The sequence below is a fragment of the Myotis yumanensis genome, unplaced genomic scaffold (genome assembly GCF_028538775.1).
Source record: "Myotis yumanensis isolate MYYU_CA2020_CCGP unplaced genomic scaffold, mMyoYum1.0.hap1 SCAF_5, whole genome shotgun sequence".
NCBI lineage: Eukaryota > Metazoa > Chordata > Mammalia > Chiroptera > Vespertilionidae > Myotis > Myotis yumanensis.
In genome coordinates this window covers 74,742,053-74,768,630 of record NW_027223756.1, presented here as the reverse complement: position 1 = coordinate 74,768,630, position 26,578 = coordinate 74,742,053, and the positions used below count along the sequence as shown (strand labels likewise).

The window sequence follows — 26,578 nt, the reverse complement described above, 5'->3', positions numbered from 1 at the left end:
TAAGTGTGCTGTTGGGTAGTGTTCGGGACATTCGCATTCCTGTGTTACCAACAGAACAAAATGATGCCTCTGAAGTCAGGTTGCAAGGGACGAAAAGGAAGAGCAAGAACGGTGGGGACAAGAACAGCTTTAGCCTTGAATGAACGTAGACCGTCGCGAAGACGCTGCGTGGCTCTGGGCGAGTCATTTAATCTTCCTGGGCGTTTTTCCTCGTCTGAAAAACGAGGTTGGGTTTAGATGATCTCTAAGGACACGTTTAGCCCTAAAATTGTTTATGTAGAAAAAGAGAAGGGAAACATTTTCTAAGGAGCAAAAAGGTGGGGAATGCGGTCAGTACCCACAATCTGCACCTGTTCCCGAAGGTCTGGGCAGAGGCTCTGTACCGTGCCAGGTGCCCTGCCTGCTGCTGTCGGCGTGGAGCTCTGCACCATGCCCGTTGCCGACCTCTCCCTGCGCGCAGTGCCACCCGGAGCACTCGGGGACCTGCCTCTCGACCACCTCCAATGCCCGGCTCCCACGCTCCCACTTCCGTTCTCAGAGCAGGTTTTGGCGGTCTTGCCAAACCAGCATCATAGGCTCGGGGTGATGAGAGTCCCCGCGCCGTCTCAGCCGGAGAGGGGAGGAGAGCTTTGCAAAGAGGGCTGAGCGCAATTAACACCGACGCTTGCAGAGCCGTGAACGGCTCCGCGGGCCTAGCCCGGCGCGAGGCAACACCCAGGGCGCGGGGCGGAGAACAACCCAACGCGCGCTGTCGGCCCCGCACGGCTGGGCTCAAAATGGGAGCGCTCGGCCGCGCGTGCGCAGCGCGCCTGCGCCGTGCGTGCGCGCGCGTGCGCGTTCCCCGGGCCGCGCGCCCCGACGCTCGGGGAAGCTCGCCGTCGCTCCGAGGCGCGCGCCGGCGGTCCTCGCTCGCTCGCTCGCTTTACCTGAGGGACCCGCGGCCGTACGCGGCCGGCGCTGCAGCCCTCGCCTCGGAGCCCGGGCCCCGCGGTGTGAGGTGAGCACGGAGGCGTGCGGTCTCCCGGCGGGGTTAGCGGGCCGAGGGCGCGGGGAGTGTAGGGAGCGAGGAGGTGCCGCCGCGGTTGCCCGCTCCTCTCTTACCCTTTTGCTGAGGAGCCACCAGCGGCCCCGCCACCTCCTCCTCCTCCTCTGGGATCGTGATTCTCGTCGCGGCCAAAACAAAAGCTTTCCGCGCCGGGCTGAGGCGGGGGGTCGGACAGGCTTCTGGAGGTCGGCGGCGGTTCTGGGGGGTACGGAGGAGCCGAGCTGGGGGGCGGGAGGCTGAGGGCTGAGGGGGGCAGGTGCCCGGGGAGATGATTCACCCTCGCTGTCCTCAGCCCGCGCTGGGCAACCTGTGCGAGTGCGGACCGCGGCGCCCTCTCCGCCGCCCCGGCCCGAGCCCCTCTCGGGAGACGGTGCGGGACGGAGCCCGCTGCCGGGGTCGGCGCCGCGGAGGCGTGTGGCGCTCCCCGCCCGCCGGGAGCGTGGGCGGAGGACGCGGCCGCAGCCGGGGGAGGACAATGCACCGAGGGCTTCGGCGCCCCGGGCCCCTGGGGCCGGCGGGAGACCCGCGTCAGAATTGTCCCGGCCCGGACCCCGTTTTCGCATTTGGGCGCCCTTTTGTTTCCCAGCCCTAAAAGTTGTCCCCTCCATCCCGTCAGGGAGCCCAAGTCGCTCTCCCTTCCCAGATGCCTCCCCCCCTCCCCCCCAGCTGCACCCTTTTATGCCCTGTGTTTCCCATGGCATGAGTACTCCTGGGTGATTAGCAGACGGCCTCCGACATAAAGGCGCTGTGACACTATTTAAAATCATCATTTTAACATCTTCCGAGAGGCTTCGGTGTCGGGAGTCTTGGATGAGGTGCCTCCTCTGTGAGAGAAAGAGCCCCCCCCCCCCTTGCCCCCTAACAAAAGCACATGCCGTTCGTGTAGCCATGGAGTGGACTGGGAGTGGACATGCATCCCCACTATAGAGGGGTCCAGCGTCTCCTCGCCCAGCACAAATGGGAATTTGAATTTCGGTTCCCTGCCGAATTGGGGCAGATGCGGCAGCAGCAGCAGAACAGAATGGCAGTTCTGTGAACGTCTGCCACAGGAAAGTATCTGAACAAAACCTCGTTTTGTAAAAGTTGGGGTAGACCTGCCATGCTCGTGTGTGGGAATTGAGCCCTTTGGCAAAGCCCGTGGCACCAGGAGCAAGGAAACAAAGACCTGCCTGACACGGGCGGGGGGCGGTGGGGGGGTGCTCCCTCCCTCCCTCTGCAGCCTTCGTTTAGCCTTGAGTGGTGTGTGGCCGTCTGAGGAATAAACCCGTAGTTCTGCTCGGAAGAAGCACTTACTCCTCAAGATAATGCTTTCCGTCTGTACTTTTCAGCAAATCAATACTATCTTTTTTTCCCCCCTCTAGAACAGCGGTTCTCAACCTGTGGGTCGCGACCATCGGAAAACACATAGAGCATATCAGATATTTACATGACGATTCATAACAGTAGCAACATTACAGTTAGGGAGTAGCCACGAAAATAATTTTATGGTTGGGGGTCACCACAACGTGAGGAACTGTATGAAAGGGCCGCGGCATTAGAAAGGTTGAGAACCACTGCTCTAGGGAAAAAAAAAATTGTTTTTACTTGACCTACCAAACCACAGCATAAAGGTGGAAAGATGCAGGGTTAGGAGAGGAGGAAAGAGGTGTAAAAGCTTCACTGGGCGGGCTTGGAAGGCCAGAGCGGAAGATAAAATATAACGACTATACAGTGCTTCTCTTTACCACGTTGCCTTTTATTTAGTGCAAGAACAGGTGCCTCCTGCACCCACGAAACACTTTGAAACTATCTTGAAAACAAGCAATTCATAAGGCCTCCAATCCTACCTTCTCTGTCCTCCTTCTGTTCTTTCTCATTCACTACTAATATTCTCCACCTCCCCATCCCTCCTAAATCTATAACACTGCCCCATTAATAGAAAAAGAAAGGACTATAGACTCCTTTCCTCATCTTAGCTACTATATTCCCTTGAGCTTTATTTTGTGCTTTGAACGTTTAGGTGGATTTTTTGGGAGGGGACAGGGGGAGTTCCATGATTGAGATATTTGAAGTAGGGAAGAAATTTAATAGTAAAGTTCACATTCCTTTTTTTGTATAGTACAGTGTGAAAGCTTTATCATTGGGGAAGGAGAGACGAGTTTTTAACTCACAATAAATTCTCTGTTTCCCTCTTGACAGGAAAAAAAATCTAACCAACTTAAATTTTGTATTAGTTTGTTAGAAAAGCCATATGATATTATATTCAGAACTTATTCTGAGCATATTAGTTTGTTGATGTTAGAATGCTGTTGATTTTCTTTTCTTTATGAGACAGGTGGCAGGAAACAGCTCCTATCACCTGTCAGGGGAGAGTGGTGTTGGCCTCAAGTTTGTTTGTTTGTTGTAATCCCTCAAACTGTAGAATTGTAGTTACTTTAAGCTGAAACTGCCCACAAAAAGAGTAATAACACAAATAAAAAGAATGGTTTGGAAAATACATACTGGAGAAATTATTCAATATAGATTTTTGAAAAGATATGTGGCAGGGTTTGAGGAAATGAAGACTTTCAATAGTGACATTTCCATAGGGCCAGGAGTAAGGACTCTTCACTGGCCAGGGATGGAGTTTTACGGACTGTATGTCAAAATTACTTCTCTCTCTGCTTTCCATTTCATTATGTTGAAAAAAGTATTGACAGTTTGGATGGATCCAAGGAGTGTGTTGCAAATGAAGTTTTAGATGAATATTATTTGGCAAGTGGGCTTTAAAGAACAAATACTGGTCCCTAAATTTTATATTACTGAAATAATTTTATAGTCAAAGCATATAAACCATATAACCTTGCTAAGGGGAAAGTCAGGGACTCGATATTAGAGAATTTTCTGATGAACAGATTTTACTCAACAGGGAAGCTGGGTCAGAATTTGAGCCTGATTTTTTTTTAGTCTAAAATCTGGCTTTTAACTTTCCACTTTTGTTTTCAGGTTGGTTTTAAAAGATATTCTGCTTTTCTTTAATCTTAAAATAATTTATAATTTGTAAAATGGGCTGGATTTTGATGTCCTCCATTCATTTTAATTTTGAACCTAGAGCTATTTGTCCCCCCCCCCTTTTTTTTAAAGCTCTATCACTCAGCATGTTGAAAATTAGTCTATTTGTTTTATCAGTAGATGACACAATGGACATTAAAAAATTAGATAAAGTGAGAAAGATCAGAAAAGAGATATCCTAAGATTAATAGGGATGTAAGCTCTATGAGTTAAATATGAAGTTATATAAACTTTTAGCAACAAGGAGGCAAATTTTGAGAATGAATTTATTTTTTAAAGAATAGGACGTGGAAAACAAAAGGCCAAAGGCCATGGGTCACATGGGTTTTAGGAAAAGGACTGTAGCACTTAGAGCAGTGAGTATGCTCTAAGAGTATATTTTGTCTCTTTAACAAGACAATGTCCTTGAGAGAAGAAACTCAGAGGTAGTCATTGTTAATTCTTGCAATGCATTCTTAGAAAACTCCTCAGAAAGAAGACAAAGAATATTCCTCCTATTTCTACTGTAGAGCCACTGTGTGTGAGGCAACCTTTTGATGGCCTTTCTGAATTGGAAATGCAAAATGTTGTCTACATTTAAGGGATGTCAAGAAAATTAAATCTAAACTGAGAATGATGAAAGGGATCACTTTCTGTACTGAGAGTGTAAATTGGAATCGAATTGCTGAACATAATCTTTTGTTTCAGGACCTTCTTGACAAGCCCTCAGGGCCCACTTTTGTCATTGTTTCTTCTGGGGATTCAGCCTGCTTTCCTCTTCACAGTTGCCACCTCGTGTTCTTTTGGTCCGCTTTGCAGTCAGCTTGGGAAGACAGCTTTCTAAGATTGTATCACCTTCCCCTTTATGGCTGTCCTTTAGGACAGATACTCAACTTATTTTAAGGGTTTTTACTTTTTATCATCAAAAGGAAACTAGTAATTGGGAATATCAGATTCCCAGTGTTATACATTCATAAAAATTAAATGTAGGTTTAAATGTATCTAGTTTGTTTTGTTTTCTGATGGAAAAATAATCAAGTAACTTAATCAGAAATTAGTTTTTTAAATATCTTGTATTGCTCTCTGGAAAAGTGAATGTGCTTGTTTCCCATAGGTATGGCATGAATAAATTCTTGCCATATCACTCACTGTTTGCTGTTCTCTGCCCCCTGAAGCTGTTCACTCCAGTTATGTTAACCCAGCAGGTCCCTTTATTAAGCTGAAATTCTGCAGATTCCTTTCTTTGAAATATGTTTTTATTGATTTCAGAGAGAGGATGGGAGAGGGAAAGGGAAAGAGAGAGAAAATTCAATGATGAGAGAGAATCATAGTTCGGCTGCTTCATGAATGCCCCCCTATTGGGGGATTGAGCCCTCAACTTGGGCATGTGCCTTGATTGGGAGCGAACCATTACCTACTGGTTCATAGGTTGACGCTCAACCACTGAGTCACACCGCAAGGCCTGCAGATTCCTTTTAGTAAAAAATATCAAGAATGCCAAAACAACTGTTAACCTTTATTTAATGGGTTGCTGTATTTTGATAGCATCTCTTTGGGTCCAGAATCTTCTCTGTGGCCTGCATGTATAGAACTTCAACTTAGGGCTTTTCTATGGATGACGCTACCTTTGGAAAAAATGACTTTTGCCACCCACACATGTATGTCATTCTACAGAAATTCAGATTTCTTAGACCTGTGGGGGCAATCCATGAATCTGCTACACATTAAAATTAGAGAATCTCTGACTTGGAGGGGCATGTACATTTTTTAAAAACATGTTTATATTGATTTTTTTAGAGACAGAGAAAGGGAGAGAGATAGAGAGATAGAAATATTGATGAGAGAGAATCATCGATCAGCTGCCTCCTACATACCCTTTACGGGAGATCGAGCCCGCAACCCAGGCATGTGCCCTGACTGGGAATCAACTCTTGGTTCATGGGTTGATGCTCAACCACTGAGCAACACTGGCCAGGCAATTTTTAAATATTTTTACTATTATTTTTTTTGTCTCACTGCATTCAACGTTTTATTTATTTTAATAATCATAAACTACGACCTTGTTATGTTAAGACTAGAGGCGCAGTGCACGAAAATTTGTGCACTCGGGCCGGTGGGGGGCGTCCCTCAGCTCGGCCTGCGCCCTCTTGTAGTCTGGGAGCCCTCGGGGGATGTCCGACTGTGGCTTAGGCCCTCTCCCTGCAGGGAACAGGCCTAAGCCACAGTCGGACATCCTTAGGGCTGCTGTGGAGGCAGGATAGGCTCCCACCACTGCCACTGTGCACCAGCCTTAAGCTTGGCTTGTGGCTGAACAGTGCTCCCCCTATGGGAGCACACTGACCACCAGGGGGCAGCTCCGGCACCGCCTGTCGCTGTCCCCTCCCTCTGCCCGCTGGCACCTGCCTTGGCTGGCCTGGCACCGCCTGCTCGCCACCCCACACCCCCGTCGTTCCCCTGTTCGGTGGATTTGCATATTAGGCTTTTATTATATAGGATTATTTTCCTAGCCCACCCTAACATAATAGATTTTACAAAAGTTTTGATATGTGGTAATGTGGATGTCATAGGATATAAAGGAAGCTTATAAGATGGTGGGAAGCTTTGCTGCCAAATGAGGCAAAAGGAATAATTAATAAGAAATCAGGTAAAATAGAGTAGGAAAAAGTGTTAAGGGAATGTTTCATCTAGTTTTAAAGATCCAATGAGGTATTGCCCAGTTTCTTCCTCAAGTTTTTTTTTTTAAGTACGTTTTTATTAATTTTTAGAGAGAGATAGAGAGAAAAACATCAATCATCTGCCTCCTGCATGTCCCCTACTGGGGATCAAGCCTGTAACCCAGGCATGTGCCTTGACTGGGAATCAAGCCAGGGATCTCTTCGTTCATGGGTCAATGCTCAACCATTAAGCCACACTAGCCAGGCTTTTCCTCAAGTTTTATATGGTAGTCTTTGAGCCATAAATTTGAAACCCATCACTTCTTGAAAAAATAGATTTATCCAGTGAAATATTTGAAATTCAGATTATTATATGCATATTTAATATGGAGCAATGTTCCTTTTAAATTTTTTTTAGTTGCAAGCAGGTGAACATGCATATAAGCAACAAACTACAAAGACTGATCTTATATGGATGTTTTAATGCTGTAACCAAATAAAGCTTTCAGCAGTTATTTGACACATATTTAATGATATGCATAATTATTACTGTGTTGCATGGTCATTAAGCTTAAATATAAATGGCTGTTTAATATCAGTTTCCTATAGCTAGACTTCACATTTCTGGGGCCAGCTTGAAGGAGGAAAAAAAAATATGGCAGGCCAAGAAGCTTTAAAGATTTCTGATTTAGAGATTTTGATATAGAGAGATTAGGCGTTTGAGGCAGGGAGTGCTCATAACTTTGGTGCTACTAACTCTAAAGAGGCCACACATTTTCCCTTTTTCTTCTACTACTCATGATCATATACCAGAGGGAGAAAGTGCAAAGATTCGGCCATTCCTTTACTTTTTCCAAATACAGGTAGTTTTTTCTGCCTAGTAATTAAAGGTTGGGATGCAGAGGAGCCAAGAACTGATAGTGCACAAAGGACAGTTTCATGCCCTGCTTAAACCAAGCCAGTTCTAGGTCTCAAGGTCTTAAGCTGTCATGAGCCCTAGTATTTAAGTTGTTTAATTAACTTTGGTCTCTGAGAATTTCTGAACCTGATCTTTTCATGTTTTCCTAAACTAGGCTTTCTACAACAAACACAGAAATGTCCCATGCATATGAAACAAAATGCAATGAAAGCAAATTTAAAATCGTCACTAAACCAAATGAAAGTATTATAACTTAGAATATGCTTTTTTTCCTACCAAACCTGCCTTCCAATCCACCTACACCTTCTCATCCCCAAATGAAATAAGTATTTTTGCCAATAGAAAAGTAGAGTCAAGTCAAAGATTCTAAAACTTAGTGAAAATTAACTGGGAATTATTCCTATTCCTGCTTTGACTTTCTAAGGATAATTTCTATTCTCTGCAGCTTGGCTGTGTGACAAAAGATTTCGTGATCAAATATTTCTGCATCTGTGTGTGGCACTAAATTTTTGTGCTATCTGAAAAGATATGCAATGTTGGGAAAATTTCCTGATATTACTTTTAGAGCCTTCTGTTTGCCAATTCAATATTGGTTGAAAAGGTAGCCTATATTGTAATTCATTTAACTGCCACATGTCCATAACGGAAACCATCCCCACACGCCACAATATTTTGAATTTAATTTAAAAAATCAATTTGCAATGAATATTATAAAAATAAATATATTATAATTCGGGTGTTCTTGAATATTTTCAGCCGAAAATTCTCAAGAGAAATGATTTTAAAGTTGGTCAGGGCTGCCACTTAGGGAAAACATTTTTTTTTTTATAGACGCGAGTGGTCCACCTCTTGCATCTGTAGACGCTTATGGTGTACAATGGGTTAAAAAAAAACTAATCTTTGATGCTGCTTTATCATTTATAGAATACTTTTACATACCTTATCTCTTTTTAAAAAAATCTTTATTGTTGAAAGTGTATCTACCCCCGCCCCCCATTGGCCTCTTCTAACCCTCCTCCCCTTGGCCGCCCCCCCCCCCCTCCCCGCCAAGGCCTTCACCACCCTATTGTCTGTGTCCATGGGTTATCTATATAATCTTTATTAGAGAGGTGGTATTTTCAGGAAAAAATATTCTGAGTTCAGAGAAGTTGTGCTATGTTTCCCATTCACACAACTACTAAGAAGCTTGAATCCATTATCTTTTCTTTTAGTCCTAACCCAAAGATTTTTTTTACTGATTCTTAGGGAGGAAGGGAGAGAGAAACATCGATGTGAGAGAGAAACATAGATTGGTTGCCTCCCATACACACCCCCACTTGGAATTGAACCCGAAACCTAGGTATGTGAGAATCAAACCTGCAGCCTTTTGGTGTACAGGAGGATGCTTCTACCAACTGAGCCACCTGGCCAGGGCTGAATCCATATATTTTTGTTTTATTTATATTTCATCTCTTTGTTTTTTTGTTTGTGTTTTTGTTGTTGTTGTTAATCCTCACCCAAGGATATTTTTCCATTGATCTTTCAGAGAGAGGGAAAGACAGAGACAAACATCAATGTGAGAGAAACACATCGATTGGTTGGCTCCTACGCATACCCCGATCAAGGCCCGGGGCCAAGGAGGAACCTGCAACCAAAAGGTACGTGCCTTTGATAAGAAATGGAACCCGGGAGCCTTTGGTCCTCAGGCTGACAGTCTATACACTGAGCCAAATCGGCTAGGGCTATATTTCATCTCTTTGGATACCTTCTGCCAAATCAATTAATGTAAAAATACACTATTAATGATTAAAACACATACAATAAATTTTAAATTCAGTAGCTTAGATTATAAGTATGACAGCTATTTAAATAAAATTTAGGACAATAGCATGAAATTTGTTCAAAATGAGTCAGTTACAGCTTATGGTAAATGAAAATTGCTATCAATATAGACAAATTAGACCATATGTTATATAAACAATTAAAAGGGAAGAAATTTTACCTTTAAATACTTTTTTCCAATTACAGTTGACATTTAATTTTTTTTAAAAAATATATTTTATTGATTTTTTACAGAGAGGAAGGGAGAGAGATAGAGAGTTAGAAACATCGATGAGAGAGAAACATCGATCAGCTGCCTCCTGCACATCTCCCACTGGGGATGTGCCCGCAACCCAGGTACATGCCCTTGACCGGAATCGAACCTGGAACCTTTCAGTCCGTAGGCTGACGCTCTATCCACTGAGCCAAACCGGTTTCGGCGACATTTAATATTTTATATTTTAAGTATTACTTAAGGATTGTTTTAGTGTATCTATAGCGTAAATGATAAGGTAGAAAAACTATATCTTTATGAAATACCTATGTATTTTATCTATTAGGTTAGTATGATATCTCTCATCAAATGTTGCTTCTTTTTCTGATAGTTTATTGTTATAGTATAAAAAATACAACTGTTTCTGTATAGTGATTTTTCAATCCTATAACATTAAGCTTATCAAAGGCTTTTAGAGGAAATGACTAATTTCTCCTATTTAAAAAAAAAATACTTTTCAGGTATTTCAATCAAAGGAAGAAATAGCTCTTCTAAGATGGAATCTGTTGTTTGGGAATGTGGTTGATCAACTTGATATGTTGGCCAAATGTGCCCTATGTAATAAAATGAAAAGAAGAGACAAGATGATGTCATTTTCCTGTATTGTGAAACCAAAAACAAATGCCTTTTGTGAGATCAAGCTAACAAACCTCTGACAGTGCAAAGAGTATTTAACTGTTTGAAGAACTTAATAGTAAAATATAGAAGAGTACTTCTTCAAGCTGAGACCTGCAGGTGTACAAAGATCTAAAATACATATCATAGGCCTGATCGTCCAAATCTCATTCAGATCCAAGAAGGATGGCTATGAGTTGGATCGTCTTCTATCTTTGGCCCTTGACTATGTTTGTGGGGCATATAGGTGGGCACAGTTTGTTTTCTTGTGAACCTATTACCTTGAGGATGTGCCAAGATTTGCCTTACAATACTACCTTCATGCCTAATCTTCTGAATCATTATGACCAACAGACAGCAGCTTTAGCAATGGAGGTAAGACTTAATCTATTCTTTGACATATCTTAGAAAATGATTCTTATTTTGCCCTGTTAACTTCTCTAATGAATGTGTCTGATAAACAAAAGGGAAAGAATATGTTATTTTAAACTACATCTTGTACATTAAAAAGTTCTAGATTTAGGTTCTTCAAACTCTAATATTTGAAGAATTGATTTTTGGGGAATGTTACTTATTTTTTAGACACACTTTATAAAGAAATTTGAAACACTGGAACATGGAAGATAATAGCCATTTAGGAGTTTAAAATTGCCCAAGTTATGATTACATTTTTTCTGTTATTTGGCTGGTAATAAAACTTTAGATAAAGACAGAATATGATAATATCCATAATTCATTCATTAACTATTGATGGTAATGTGATTTTGCAAAAAGAGTTCTTTTGTGTAGTCTTTAGGCTAGTGGTTTACAGTATTTCAGTTTTTTTTAAATGCTTAAAATGATTTTTTGGCTTACCATATTTACATCAGTTTTGTGTATTTTTTAATAACAATAACTCGGAAGCAACAAAAATTTTTTGCTACCTGAATTATCTGTTCTTGACCGCTCAAGATTTTATGAAAATTTACTCAAATTTTTCTAATGGTAATTTTTTAGGCACTTTTAATGATTTTACTTTATTTATTAATTTATTTTAATATTTTTTTATTGATTTCAGAGAGGAAGGGAGAGAGAGAGAAACATCAATGATGAGAGAAAATCATTGATTGGCTGTCTCCTGCAAGCCCCCTACTGGGGATCAAGCTCACAACCAGGGCATGTGCCCTTGACTGGAATCGAACTGGGACCCTTCAGTCCACAGGCCGACACTCTATCCACTGAGCCAAACCAGCAAGGGCTGATTTTAGGGTGACAGGCAACAAAGAAACTATGACAAATTAATGGATGTAATTAATAATAGGTTTAAATAAGCATGTGTTTCTATACTGGTTTTAGAGTTGTGGACAAGGATATGTTTACCAGATAAGTACAAGGAGGCAGTAAATGTTGGCAATAAGGAGCATATATTTTGGTTTTGGACAGACCTGGCTTTGAATTCTAGCTCTATCACTTTCTAGCTATATTACTTTGAGCAGGTTATGTGAACTTTTTTTATCAGAGTTTCTTTGCTTGTAAAATGGAGTTAATAATCATGCAAGCTTTTGTAAAGTACAAAATGAAACCATATGTACTATAAAGTAGTTGGCACATAATAAGTACTCTAAAAGTGATAGCTTTTACCATTTACTCATTTCCTCATATTAATGTGGCTATATAATACATATAATTTACAAAAAATGTTTTCTACTTTAGTCTTTAATCCATTGTTACAGTGCTATCAGTAAATTGAAGCCTACATATTTTGGAATTCTTCGTTTTATAATAAAATTCAAAGGTTCATTACTTCCAAATAGACTAACATAACTATCTAGGAAAATTTGTAGGAAGATCACTATTCATAGATTTTAAAATGTGGAGAGCATCTTATATATTCCAAATATATGAAGATGTTATAGAGGTTGAACAAAACATTTTCTGCTCTTCCTCTGATTACATAAGGTCTAACTAGTAGTAAAGAGAGATTTGATATTGATTGATAGATTAGGATATATGAAAATGGACATTGGTTTTAATACAGTAATTTGTTTCCAGGCATGGTAATCACTGCTGTGCATTAAAGCCATCAGTTTTCTCACAAAAATAAATTGAAGTAGAAGTACCCTTGTTTCTAGTATCATTACAGGTTAGTACAACTCCTTTGGGAAGCAAATAGAGTGGTAAGAAGCTGGTCATAAAGATTTTTGTACTGATTTGGGTTCACATTTTGGCTGTGCCATGTAACTTTAAGACTTTGGAGTTAAATCACTTACCATCCCTGAGTATTGGTTTCTTCATTTGTGAAAAGACATTAATAATTAAAATATCTTGAAGGGCTGTTAGGCTTAAATGAAAGATTTATAAAGTAGATAGCACAATTCATGGCACACAATAGGTGATCCGGAAATGTTGATTTTATTCCAAATTCCATTTCTAAATAATCCTACAGAGAAAGTACTAGAAAGATGATGTATGTGTTCCAAGTGAACTTGTAGGCTCATGGAACATTCATAATGATGGCATGTTAAGCTGTTTCTACCTTCTTCACAAATAAGCCCATGTGGTCTAGATATTTTATTGGCAATGAGGTTGCCTCGGTTTGAGTTTCACATATTCTAGGGAAAGCACCAAAGTGGGTAATACTTTCTAAGAGAAGGCTGATTTGAAGTAATTAATATTGGGGATAGTTGCCTGTAGTATGGTTGTCATATCAGGACAGTGGTACTATACTGACAGAGTCATCTGACAGTTTGAGAGGGTGAAGTTTCAGCAATAGTAAAAGGTACTCGGCAGTCAACACAACATATTTCCAGAAGGAAATAAGGATTCTTGGGTCCTTACAAGGCTGATGATACCCTTCATCCAGGAACTTTGGATATATGTCTGCCAGCTTTTACCAGGAGCAAGTAATGGGAGCAGGTAATCCCAGCACATTCTTGAGTGTTCACTGTGAGATTTGGATTCAAAGATGGGTTCCTAGGTGTCGCATCTTTCAGCAGGCCCAGGCATCACACCTGCCTGGCTTATTTCTGTTCTGATGTTTGGTGAGTCAAAATAATTGCTTGCAATAGGGTAGTAAATAACAGTGAGCTAGGGATACACAGATGAGAGCAAGTACAGGATCTGGGTTATCTCGAACTTGATTATTTACGATCAACAAGTTGGATATACTTGCATAGTACATAGAGGATTTCAAGTCTATGCTTTCATTGAAATTGGGAAATGTTTAAATAATTGGATAAGTATCACTTTATTAAGTTGGAAAAGAAGATCCTTTGCTGGTATGTTTATTTCTCTACCCTACTTTCCAAACCATGCGCATGTGTACACAAACACACTAAATATTTACAAATTTTAAACGTGATGTCTTTCTTTTTCCCTTGAGTATCAGTGGCTTTTGATAGAAAAGAGTTTCCCAAACCATTTTGAGCTGTCCAAATTGCTAAGTAAATTTTTGGAAGCTGTACAGCATGGATAACAAATTATCAGTAACTATATATACCAACCCACACATTACCAGGTATTTGTGTATTTGTGACTTTAATGATAATAAAAGAGATCTGAGCAGCCTTTTCTCCATTTTGAATAATTAAATTGAATAGGAAGGGCACTGTTCAGTGGAAAAAGCACTAGAATGGGGTGAGAAGACTTGTTTTTTGCTACTAATTAGTTTTGTGACTTCTTTTCCTCTGGGAAATGGCGTTATCCCTGTCCATTTGACAAGGTTATTGTTAAGATCAAATGATATAGTGATATATTCTGTATATTAAAGATCTTTAAAAAGTTAAAGTGCAGAGCATTATTCTTTGTTGCCTGTCACCCTAATTTCTTTGGGAGGTTGATTGCATGTCTGTTCTTTTTTTCTTATTTTGAAATTAAACCTCTGTAGGAAAATCAGAGGAAAAACTCCTGGGATGGTTTGTGTTTGCTTCCATTTCTTGTTTTCTTTTGTCATTCTCATTAAGATTTTCTATAGCATAGGAAGTTAACAGAGGTATAGATCTAGTGAGAACATAGAGCAGGGGTGGGCAACCTTTTTGTGAGTGTGTGCCAAAACCAGCAAAATCTCTGACTCAAAATTCTTCTCCGTGCCAACCCTAGTTTTTTGAGAACATGTTACTCCTACTTGATATCTCATAAGGTATACGTATGTGAAGAACCTTGAAGAAATAATAAAATTCATTTGAGCGACAAAAACACAGTGTATGATGATAAAAAATACATTTATTTTTTAATGTATACATGTACACTAATAGTCTGACAGAAAACTTTATGACTCTGTTTGATATTATCAGTGGGACTTTTGCTGCTGCATCACTGATGACAGAGATTTTTACATCAGGTTTATATTTCGTGACCTTCAGAGATATGCACGAGCTACTACTTTCATCTGTCAGGCTACTCCTATTACGAGACTTAACAAAATTCATCACTGAGAACAAAGATTCACAAGCGTATGTGGATGAAACCAAAACACTGGTCGGATCTAGGAAGGCAGGGAGAGTTAAGGCAGAGGCATAGAAATTGCTCTTCCCCTCTCTTGTCAATCCATGTCTATGGTCTTTAAGATAACTTGTTTTGTAAAATTATTTATTTATCTGAGATGCACCTACACTGAATTTATCTGAAAAATAAAAAAGTCAATATTAAGAAAAAAATTGTAAATGGAAGATTATAAGAGAGGGTTTCACGTGTCAGCAAAAGTTACTGGCGTGCCAGGGGTTGCCCACCCCTGACATAGAGCCTAAAAGCCTGCCTAAACATCCTTGGTATCCTTTATGGTTCAGTAAGAATAAAGCATGTTTGAACCAGTCTCCCAGTTATCCAAACTCAAATTTTAGCTTTATTTCCTATATTTTTTATTATGGAAAATTATATAGAAATATAGATAGAATAGTATAATGAATGCCATATACCCATCATCCAATTTTAAAAATTATTAACTTGTAGCTAGTCTTGTTTCATTCATGACCTCACACCCAACTGGTTTACTTAGAAGAAAGTCACAAGCACCATAATTTCATCTATAAATATTCCATTTATATCTATACTAATAATAGAGGAATATGCAAATTGTCCAGGATGCCGTCACAGTAACAGTAACTACCAGTAGGCTGCATGGGGCGACCAAAAGACTGAACAGTAGACTGCGTGGGGCGATCAGGCCAGCAGGGGGGCCGTTGGGGGTGACCAGGCCAGCAGGCAGAGGCAGTTAGGGGTGATCAGGCTGGCGGTGGGGGGTGGAGGGTGCAGTTAGGGGCGATCAGGCAGGCAGGTGAGCAGTTAGGAGCCAGCAGTCCCAGATTGTGAGAGGGATGTACAACTGGTTTAGGCCCAATCCTGGGGATCCCAGATTGGAGAGGGTGCAGGCTGGGCTAAGAGGACCCCACCCCATGCATGAATTTTGTGCACCAGGCCTCTCGTATATCTATAAAATAAGGACTCTGAAAATATATAAACGCCATACCTTTATCACTTCCTCAGTATCATCAAATACCCAATTATGTTCAAATTACTCTGAGCACTTCACATATTTTTTATAGTTGACTTTTCAAATCAGGATTCATGCATTGCATTCAATTAATGTCTTTTAAAGTCTCTTTTAATTTATAATTTCTCCTTTCCTTTTCCCTTTCCCTTTTTTCTTATAATATGTTTGTCCTGTAGAGTTTTCCATAGTCTTTAGTTTACTGATTTCATCCCTGTGGTATTTACCATGTTCCTCTGTCTCCTTTTTTGACTTTTTTTTTTTTTTTTTGGTGGGATGGTGGGGGAGAACATTTCATAGGCACATAATATCTAGTTGTCATTCTGTAATTTTAGATCAATTTCCTAGATCAATAATTTTATTAGGGGTTTGCAAAATGATGATATTCTATCATTTTCATTTTTCAGCTGGAATTCTTTATAAACAGAAACTTCCTGTTACTACTAGATGTACAGTTTGTATGAGAAAGATAAGATAAATACCTGATCATACTCTTTTATTAGTTTTTAGGATAAGTTGATTCCCAAACAATCTCCAAAGGTGATTTTTTTTAAAGCATCTTATGAACTCATGCATTTTTAACATATTTGATATGTTTCAATCCATTACAGTTATTCTTATTGGGGCTCAACCTATTCCATCTTTGGTAGTGGAAGCCTCTTTAAGGTAGCTCCTGAGTGTTTTTTACAGTACTCTAGTGGTTTCTAATAGCTTTCTTGCCATAATTCAAATCCATTTCATAAAATTCTGCCTCAAATCTTTGTTAATAAATAAATTTTAAGTAAATTTAATGACTTAGTTGGTTTTATTAAACAATTCATGAACAGGGCATCATCTTCTCTAGCAAGCAGATAAGGTCGGCAGGGGGGTTAGTGCTTAGTGAGGGGTTATACAAGATGGAAGGCTTTTATAGTAAGGAGAGCAAAGCAAGGAAGTTATCAGCAAGGAAAAATGAAAGTTAATTGGAGGAAAGTAAGAGTTCATAGGTGATTATGGCTTCTCATTGGTTGAGTTTCAGTATTCTCATTGGATGGGCAAGAAGAAAACCTCCTGCTGGAATAGTAAAGTAGACGTACTTCCTGTGCAAGTACCCTTTTTCCGATTGGTTGGGATCTATAACTGAATTAATTGACTCTGTAATTGAGTCTTCCTGTTTGGACTAATTGGCAGCGATGAGTGATAATAGCTTGGGAGTTCCCTCTAACAGATCTTCCCAACCCCAATTTTAATTGAGGTTTCCTTTATTAATTTTCACACCGTGAATCATCAGTTTATCTAGGGAGTACTGATTCCTTTTAGTTGGAAATGATATTTAGAGACCACTATCTGGGTGCTAACCCTATTGATGCTAGGTTAATCATTTTTAGGCCTTCTCATGGACAGAGCCAGGAAATAATTTTTTTAAGGAAGTACATCATAAGTTTGTGCAGATACTTTCAATTCAAATAGCATTGCAGAGTTTTTATTTAAATTTAATTTTGTTTTTTATACTGAAGCGTTATTATAGACATACATTGTAGTATTTCAGAATAATTTCGTTATTATTACAGTATGATTACTGAAAGCAGTTTTAATATTTTTGTGTGCTGCTTTTTGCTTACGGATATCTTTCACCAAGGATATACAGTCAAATACTGTGTTTTAAAGTTACTTAAATACTTCTCTTTGTGGTTAAACTCAATACACAGATTAATCATTTGATTTTTGAGGAACAACCTAACAATTTTTTTGGTTTAAATTTATTTTACAATTATGTTTTAAAAACTTTAGAACAAAGTACATTCTGAGAAGTCTAGTCTCTGACCTTTTCATTTAAAAATGTTTATACTTCCTTTAAAAATGTAAATATATTTATTTTAAATGTTTTTATATTTATCTATATCTGTATATTCTTTCACCTTTCTTTGATATAATGTCATACTGTTTGTTTTTACTACTTTACTTTTTCACTTAATATGTACTAAATATTCCTTAGTAGTATTTACAGATATTACTCAAAAATATTTTATAATTGTGGCAAAATTTACATGGCATAAAACTTACCATTTCAACCATTTTTAAATGTATAGTTCAGTGGCATTAAGTACATTTACCTGTTAATGTAATCATCACAAATAACCTTCTCCTATACTTTTTCATTTTCCAAAACTGAAACACTGTACCCATTAAACAATAATCTTTCGTTATTCTGTCCTCCAAGTCCCTGACAACCACCATTCTACTTTCTTTCTGAATTAGACTGCTGTAGTTACCTCATATAAGTGGTATCATACAATATTTGTATTTTTGTGACTGGCTTTTTTCACTTAGTATAATGTCTTCAAGGGTCATCCATGTAGCATGTGTCAGAATTTTCTTTCTCTTTAAGGCTGAATAATACTCCATTGTATGTATATACCACACATTTAGTTTATTCATTCATCTATCAGACACTTGGGTTGCTTGTACCTTTTGGCTATTGTAAATAATGATGCCATGAACATGGTTGTACAAATATCAGTTCCAATCTCTGCTTTCAATTTTTGGGGGGAGAGGAGGCCACAATACTGTTTTCCATAGCAACTGCTCCATTTTTTTTTTCTTTCTACAGCTGCTCCATTTTATATACCAGCAGTGCAAAGGGTTCCAATTTCTCCACATCCTCACCAACACTAGTTATGTATTTTTTTCCTGGATAATAGTTATCCTAATAGGTGTGAGGTTGTTTTCATTTTTTAAAATTCAGTTTTACTGAAGGATTGTTTGCTGCTTTTTTGCTATTGAAAGCAGAGCCTGTCCTATTCATCTTTGTATACTCTGTACCTAACAGTACCTCACACATAGTAACTGCTAAATATATATTTTAATGAATTAATGAACTTTATAAACGGTGAATTTCATAAGAGGTGGTAGTATTCATGGTTATGGTTATGATGCTGTATCTAACCACTTAATCTCCAGTAGTGGTAAATAGTAGTAGTATCCTTGGTTAGGATGGTAGTAATGGTAATCCTAACATGAAGGATTTCATTTAGCATTTAACCTGTGAACACTAGTTTTTTACTTTGCCCCCCTGCCCATTTTTGGGTCTTTACTTGATGCTTTCAACATACATATTTACACTTATAAGTGGTGTAATTAAGCTAAGGAATAAAACAACCAAATTTTCACATCCCTAGACCTTTCATGTTCCTTCTGCCTTAATACTCTCTTCTCCGTCTTTGCCTGTCAAAATTCTAAGTTGTACTTGATAGATTAATAAGTAGAAAAAAAGTAGGAGTAGTTAACAAAACATTATGTATGGTATCATCCTGCTTTGGTTGAAAAAAAAAAAATGTATGTTCATCTGGAAGGCTTTTCCCCAAGGCTAGCAGTGGTTGTTCCTGAATTAGTACAGTTTATTTGTGTTTTCTGTATTCTTCATTTAATGTTCTTTTTTCTGGTTTTCAGTAAGAAACACATTGTGCTTTTAAAACAATAACATTAGTACAGAAACTTTATTGTTAAAAGCTCAAGGGTCCTTTTTGGTTTAGCACCCAGTTGCAGTGCCTAAGACGTAAGTATTTATTACAGGTATTTTGATTTAATGACTGAAACTTAAGGAAGAATTTGGTAAATCCATAAAGGCATAAAGTGCTCAGGGGATTCAAAAGAGAAGGCTCATCAATTGCAGATGATATGTGAATTGGCCCTGAAAGACAGTTTTGTGTGTGTGTGTTTAGGGAATGGCGTAATATACACCTATGTGCCAGTAGTTATTAACATTTTATGGACAGTCTTTTTGGAAACGAATTTTCTTTGATTATATGCTTGAAATTCATGATTTATATCTTTAGAATACATGCATTATCCAGCAGATTTACTACTCTTACTGTCTTTTGTTTAGGTTAATAAGGTGGTTTTTCCCTAAGCAAACAACAATTTAGTGAGTTGGCTTAAGAAGGGTATTGTGTGACAGGGAAACCAGCCAGAATTAAGAAGCTTCTAAATTGAAAAATGTACACATGAGTAGTGGAGAATTAATTGCATTTAGTTACTTCTGACTTTAGGGGGAAAATAGCAGCTTTTAAAGTTTCTAATTGATTTTCTTGTGCGACAAATCACTTTAAAGGAATACCTTTTAAAAACTTGTATTCAATTATTAATATTAAGTGTGGTGGAATTTGATTTTTAAAGTTTCACTTTTTGAGACAGACCGTACTTAACAATTGTTTATGATATTTGAAGTATTAAAGTTTACTTCCTAAAGGTCTGCTTTGGGGACACCCCTTTGACTTAAGAAGATAAATATATTCCTGTGATAATGGCATATTTCTGCAAACCAACTCACTAAAAGACTATTGGAAAGCATTTAATGTGCTCAATGAGATATTTAAAAATATTAGGATTTGTAAAAGGGAATCTGTTGGGCTTAAAGGTGTTTTACAAACCTAGATTTTTTTATTTACAAAGTAATTATTCAAGTTTTGGATCTTTTATCATTAGGAATTTTATTGTTACAAAAAAAAAGAATTTTAAAGGTATATGTAATCACTTAAACTTATTCTAAACAATTGTTTTTTAATTTCTTTTTCTAATTTGGATCTGAAATAGAATTGAATACTATTTTTGAATTTTCAAGGCCATTCCACATTTGGCTTCACATTTCGGGAATTTAGTCATAATATTCCCAAACCCAGTAGGATACTATTTCTATGGTTACCAGACCTTTGTAGAGTGACTGAGATTGGAATTCTGATTCTCATGAGTCAAATTTTGGCCTTTGACTCTGTCCCTTTCTCACATCCCTTGCTAAGCTTCTGCTGTTGCTATGCTTGAAGGCTTGTCAGCTAGCAGGTTCCTATGGTAACAGGAATGGAAATTTGAAAGAAGAAAGAGATTGGGAGCACAGAGGCTTGGTTGATTTGAATTTGAACAAAGAATGGTAGGTTCCACGTTGTGTACCTTTGTTGTAGAAATCAGAAATTTAATTTTAGAAAGTTACTTTTCAGTTTGTAAACTTCCTATATTTCGTCTTAATTTAGTGAACAGAAGTAGTACTGTTTAAGGAAGTACTCAGTAAGAATCTTAAAATTTAATCAGATAAAGATCCTTTTTCTACTTCATAGTGCTTTAATAGTATAACTTATTTTATATACTTGTTCCCAACTCTACAGTATTCAGGCTACCTCATTAAATTTTTATTTTGTTGAGATTAAAAATTGTTAGGGTTAAAGTCAAGGCAATTTGCTTGTTTGAAAAATATTAATATTTTTGTTTTTATATAACAGCTTTTTGGGGGTATAATTTGTATACAATAAACTGCACCCATTTACAATGTTCAATTCAATGAGTTTTAAGAGGTGTATATATATACCCATGAAACCATCAAGATATAGAGCATTTCCATCGCCTCAAAATTCTCCTTGTGTCTCTTTGTAGTCCACACCCTGTTGACTCCCTGCTCCAAACAACAACAGATCTGCTTTCTGTCACAATGGATTACTTTAATTTTCTAGAGTTTTATATAAATGTAGTCATATAGTATCTACTTTTTTATATCTAGTTTCTCTCACCCAGCATAATGATATTGAGATTTATCCATGTTTTGTTTGCTTTTTAAAACATAATTTCCATTGACTTTCTTTCTCACTTGGCATTTGAGAACAGGGACTTTAACAGGTTTCTTCATGTCCATCAAATAAGCCTTCTTCAGTTCTATTAATTTGCAACTCTTCAGTAATCCCCTTGAAAGTTATCATTTACTGGGTTGTATGCTATTTTATGTATTATTTATGTATTATTAAAGCTATTTTACAGAGGAGAAAACTAAAGTTTATAGAGGTTATATAGAACAGATTGGTTAAGCTCAAGGGCTTTGGATTAGAATGCCACGGTTTGACTCTTGGCTCTTTGCAGCTGTGTGATCTTGGGCAAATTACTTAACTTTCTATGCCTCATTTTCTTCACATGTATTATAAAATGGGATTAATAATGTACCTACTTTTCTGTTTTTAGTTAATCCTCACTTGAGGGTATTTTTTTCCATTGATTTTTAGAGTGAGTGGAAGTGAGGGAAGAAGGGAGAGGGGAGAGAGAGAGGGAGAGGAACATGGATGTGAAAGAGACACATCAGTTGGTTGCCTCCCACACGTGCCCCAACTGGGGCCAGGAATCGAACCTGCTACCCAGGTATGTGCCTTGACTGGGAATCAAACCCTAGATCCTTCTGTGCATGGGTTGATGCTCTAAATTGCTGAGCCTCACCAGCCAGGGCCGTAGTACCTCCTTTATGAGATTGTTGAGAGGGTTGATGAGATAATGTGTGTAAGGCACTTAGAACACTGCCTGGCCTATACTAACTGTCAGTAAATGCTAGCTGAGATATGACACAAGGTACTTGTAGTTAATAAGTGATAGATAGAAGAATAAACTTAATAGCTTTAGACTCAGTGCAAGCAATGCAAAATGTCACTCAAATCAGTTTTATAGTTCATGATGGAGCTCACAGATGGAGGTTAACAATATTGCATTTGTTATTATTTTATGTATTACTTAGTACCAAGCAAGTTTGAGACTTGCTTAAAACATACATATGCATATACATATGATACACACACACACACACACACACACACACACATCAGCATGTGACCATAATATATTTTTTAACATTGATTTTAAAATAATTATAGACTCACAGGACATTGCAAAATAGTATAGGAGTTTCTGTGTACTCTACCTAGTTCCCCCCATCTTACTATCTTATATAACTACTAGAAGCCCAGCGCGTGAAATCATGCAGCCCCTCCCACCTGCACGCGCCTTGTTGCATTCACCCGGCGGCTGCCAGGCACCCGGGACCCGGGCTGCTTGGCTCCAGCCACTGCTGCCAGGCACCTAGGACTGGGGCTGCTTCGCTCCGGCCACTGCTGCCACCCACCTGGTTCTCTGTGGTTCCCCATCCAGTTGTTGGTCGTTATGGCCACAGGGCTTTTATAATATAGATTTTACAGTATCAAAACCTAGAAATTAACATTGATACAATGAACAGACCTTATAGTTCACCAGTTTTTACATGTGCTCACTTTTATTTGTGTGTACACGCAAATGTACATGTGTGTAGTCTTTGCAATTTTATCACATGTATAAATTGATGTAGCCACTGCTACAGTTAAGAAGCAGAACTGTTTTATCACCACCAAGGAATTCCCTCTCCTCTCCCTAATCCCAAGCAGCCACTCATTTGTTCTCTATCTCTGTAATTTTTGTCATTCTAAGAATGTTACATACAACTAAATAGGGTTATACAATATGTAATTTTTTGAGATTAGCTTTTTTTCATTTAAGTTCCATCCAAGTTGTTACAGGTATCAATAGTCATTATTTTTAATTACTGAATAGTATTCCAATATAGAGATGCACCACAATTTGCACAATTACTCAGTCACCTATTGAAGGACATTGGGTTGTTTCCAGTTCTTTGCAATTACAAATAAAGCTGTTGAGAAAATTCATGAACAGCTTTTTGAGTAGACATAACTTTTCTACCAACACTTTGATTTTGAACTTCTAGCTTCCAGAAATGTGAAATAATGAACTTACGTTGTTTAAGCCACTCAGTTTGTGTGATACTTTGTTATGGAAGCCTCAGCAAACTAAAAAAGTGTATATCCATTCATTTATTCCTATCTTCCTTGACTTCTTTCATCAGGGTTTTATACAAGTTCTATACTTGTTTTGTTGGATTTATATGTGTTTGAGTGTTTTTAGTGATTTTAAATGTATTGTTTAAGTTAGTTCCCAAATGCTAATTATATAGAAAAATACAATTTTAAAATATTTTTCTCATATCCTACAACCTTGCTGAACTCAATTGTTAGTTCTAGGTGTTGTTTTGTAGATTATTTGGGGTGTTCTGTGTAGACAGTAATATCATCTGCAAGTAGAGACAGTTTTCTTTTTCCAATCTCTACATCTGTTATTTCCTTTTTTTGCTTTAATTCTGCTGGTAGGACTTCCAGTACCATCCTATATAATAAAAGGCTAATATGCAAATTGATCAAACGGTAGAACCGCCGGTCACTATGACATGCACTAACCACCAGGGGGCAGACGCTTAACACAGGAGCTGCCCCTTGGTGGTCAGTACACTCCCACAGGGGGAGCGCCGCTCAGCCAGAATCTGGGTTCACTGCTGGCAAGTGCAGCAGCAGTGGCGGGAGCTTCTCCCACCTCCGCTGCAGTGCTAAGGATGTCCGACTGCCGGCTGAGGCCTGCTCCCTGTGGGATCAGGCATAAGCCATCAGTTGGACATCCCCTGAGGGCTCTCGGACTGCGAGAGGGTGCCGGCCGGGCTGAGGGGGGACACCCCCCCCCCCCAGTGCACGAATTTCATGCACCGGACCTCTAGTCTATATATATAAAAGCCTCAGTGACCCTTCAACCAGTACTATGATGCACACTGACCACCAGGGGGCAGGCAGTCAGTGCACAGGTATGGAAACATGGAACAGACTGATTAATCTGGCCTGCAGGAATTGAGCCGAAATCAGCAATCCAACATCCCCAAAGGGTTCTGGATTGCGAGAGGGTACAGGCCAGGTCGAGGGACCCCACTGGTGCACAAATCTGTGCACCGGGCCTCTCGTATTGAAAAAGATCAGTGAGAGCAGGCATCTGTCTGTCCCTTGTTTCCAATTTTATGAGTAAGAATCCAGTGTGTCACTATTAAGTATGATGTTAACTATAATGTTTTTGTAGATGTACCTTATTGAGTTGAGAACGTTACCGTCTAATTCTAGTTTGCTGAAAACTTTTAAAATCGTGAATGCTATTTCTGCATCATTTGGTATGATTATGTGATTTTTGTCAGCTTGTTAATTTGGTGGATTACATTGATTGACTTTGAATATTGAGTCAGCCTTGACTTTGTGGAACAAACCCTACCAGGTTGGGGTATAAAATGCTTTTAATATATTTTTGGATTTGATTTGTTACTATTTTAAGGATTTTTGCATGTATGTTCATGTGGGGTATTGGTTTGTAGTTTTCTTCTTTTGTACTATCTTTGTTTGGCTTTAATAGTAATCCTGGCTTCATATAATTAGTTGAGATTAATTCTCTGCTATTTTCTGGAAGAGATTGTTTAGAATTGGTAGTAATTCTTCTTTGAATGTTGGTTAGATTTTACCAATGAAATCATCTGGCCTGTGCACTTCTTTTTCAAGAGATTTTAATCTACAAATTCAACTTCTTTAATAGTTATAGGACTACTCAGATTATCAGTTTTATCTTAGGTGAGTTTTGATAGTTTGTGGCTTTTGAGGAACTGGCCCACTTCATTTAAATTATCTAGATTAGGTATATACAGTTATTTATATTATTTCCTTATCTTCTTAATGTCTGCAGAGACTCCAATGACATCCTTTCTTTCATTCTTGATATTGGTAATTTGTGTTTCTCATTTTTCTTTATTAGTCTTGCTAAAATCTTATAAATTTTATTGATATTTTCAAGGTGATTTTTTTCTATTTTTTCGTTTTTAGTTTCATTTATTTATTTTCTTCCTATTTGCTTGCTTTTCATTTATTTTGTTCCTTTTGGCTATTATGAATAATCCTGCTCTGCTATGAGCATTCATATACAAATTTTTATTATTTTTTTATCTTTAATTTCTTTATTAGTTAAGGTATTACAAATGTGTCCTCATCCCCCCCATTAACCCCCAACCCCCCCCCCCCCCCACTCATGCCATATACAAATTTTTGCTTGAACACCATTTTTAATTCTTTTGGGTATGTACACAGGAGTGGAATTGTTGAATCATTTGGCAGTTCTATGTTTAACTTCTTGAAGAATCACCACACTCTTTTCCATAGTGGATGCCTCATTTTACATTTTCATAAACAATGTATAAGGCTTTCAGTTTCTCCACAGCCTTTCAACACTTTTATTTTTAAATTATAGCTATCCTACTGGGTGTGCTATGGTGTTTTGATTTAAATTTCCTTAATGACTAATGATATTGAGCATCTTTTTATGTGTTTATTGGTCATTGTATAACTTCTTTACAGAAATGTCTGTTCATGTTTTTGGCCCATTTAAAAAATTGGGTTGTCTTTTTGGGTTGAGTTATAGGAATTCTTTATGTATTCTGGATACTAGACCCTTATCAGATAGCTGACTTACAAATATTTTCTTCCATTCTGAGGTTTGTCTTCTCACACTCTTGATAGTGCCCTTTAATACACAAAAGGTTTTCATTTTGAATTTGATTTTGATGAAGTCCAATTTATCTAATTTTTCTTTTGTGTTTTTGGTGTACTATCTAAGAAACCATTGCTAAATCCAGGGTCATGAAACTTCTAAAAGTTTCATAGATTTTGCTCTTATATTTAGGCCTTTGATGCATTTAGAATTAATTTTTATATATGGTGTAAAGCACAAGGATCCAACTTTATTCTTTTGCATGTGAATTTTGTCTGTAGCCTCACAAGACCGCCAAAGTTCTGATGGTTTCTCATTTTTCTAGCATTAGCCTAGGCCAGTGGTCGGCAAACTACAGCCCCTTGAGTGTGGCTCTTCCACAAAATACCACGTGTGGGCGCACACGTACAGTGCGATTGAAACTTCGTGGCCACACTCAAGGGGCCAAAGAGCCACATGTGGCTCTCGAGCCGCAGTTTGCCGACCACTGCCTAGGCAAATTTGATTCTCAGCTTCTTTTTTATTTTCATATATTTTATTAATTATTTTACAGAGAGGAAAGGAGAGGGATAGAGAGTCAGAAACATCGATGAGAGAGAAACATCAATCAGCTGCCTCCTGCACACCTCCT

At 38.5% G+C, this 26,578-nt stretch overlaps 2 protein-coding genes across 5 annotated transcripts in view; one reads left to right on the top strand and one right to left on the bottom strand.

Annotated features, from left to right (window-relative positions):
- Nucleotides 1–1,199, bottom strand: part of FBXO16 (F-box protein 16) — a 52,522-nt gene extending 51,323 nt beyond the window's left edge. The window contains exon 1 of the mRNA XM_070415530.1: nt 1,102–1,199. The gene's annotated coding sequence lies outside the window, so the exon portion shown is untranslated. The remainder of the gene's footprint in view (nt 1–1,101) is intronic.
- Nucleotides 921–26,578, top strand: part of FZD3 (frizzled class receptor 3) — a 102,092-nt gene continuing 76,434 nt past the window's right edge. For 2 of the 4 annotated variants that reach the window (XM_070415526.1, XM_070415524.1), the window contains exons 1-3: nt 921–997; nt 9,153–9,264; nt 10,163–10,691. In XM_070415526.1, coding sequence (XP_070271627.1) covers nt 10,503–10,691 — 189 coding nt within the window. In that variant the 5' untranslated portion in view covers nt 921–997; nt 9,153–9,264; nt 10,163–10,502. Of the gene's footprint in view, nt 998–9,152; nt 9,265–10,162; nt 10,692–12,354; nt 12,439–26,578 lie in introns of those variants that run through there. The other 2 variants (XM_070415527.1, XM_070415528.1) reach the window with 2 other exon arrangements.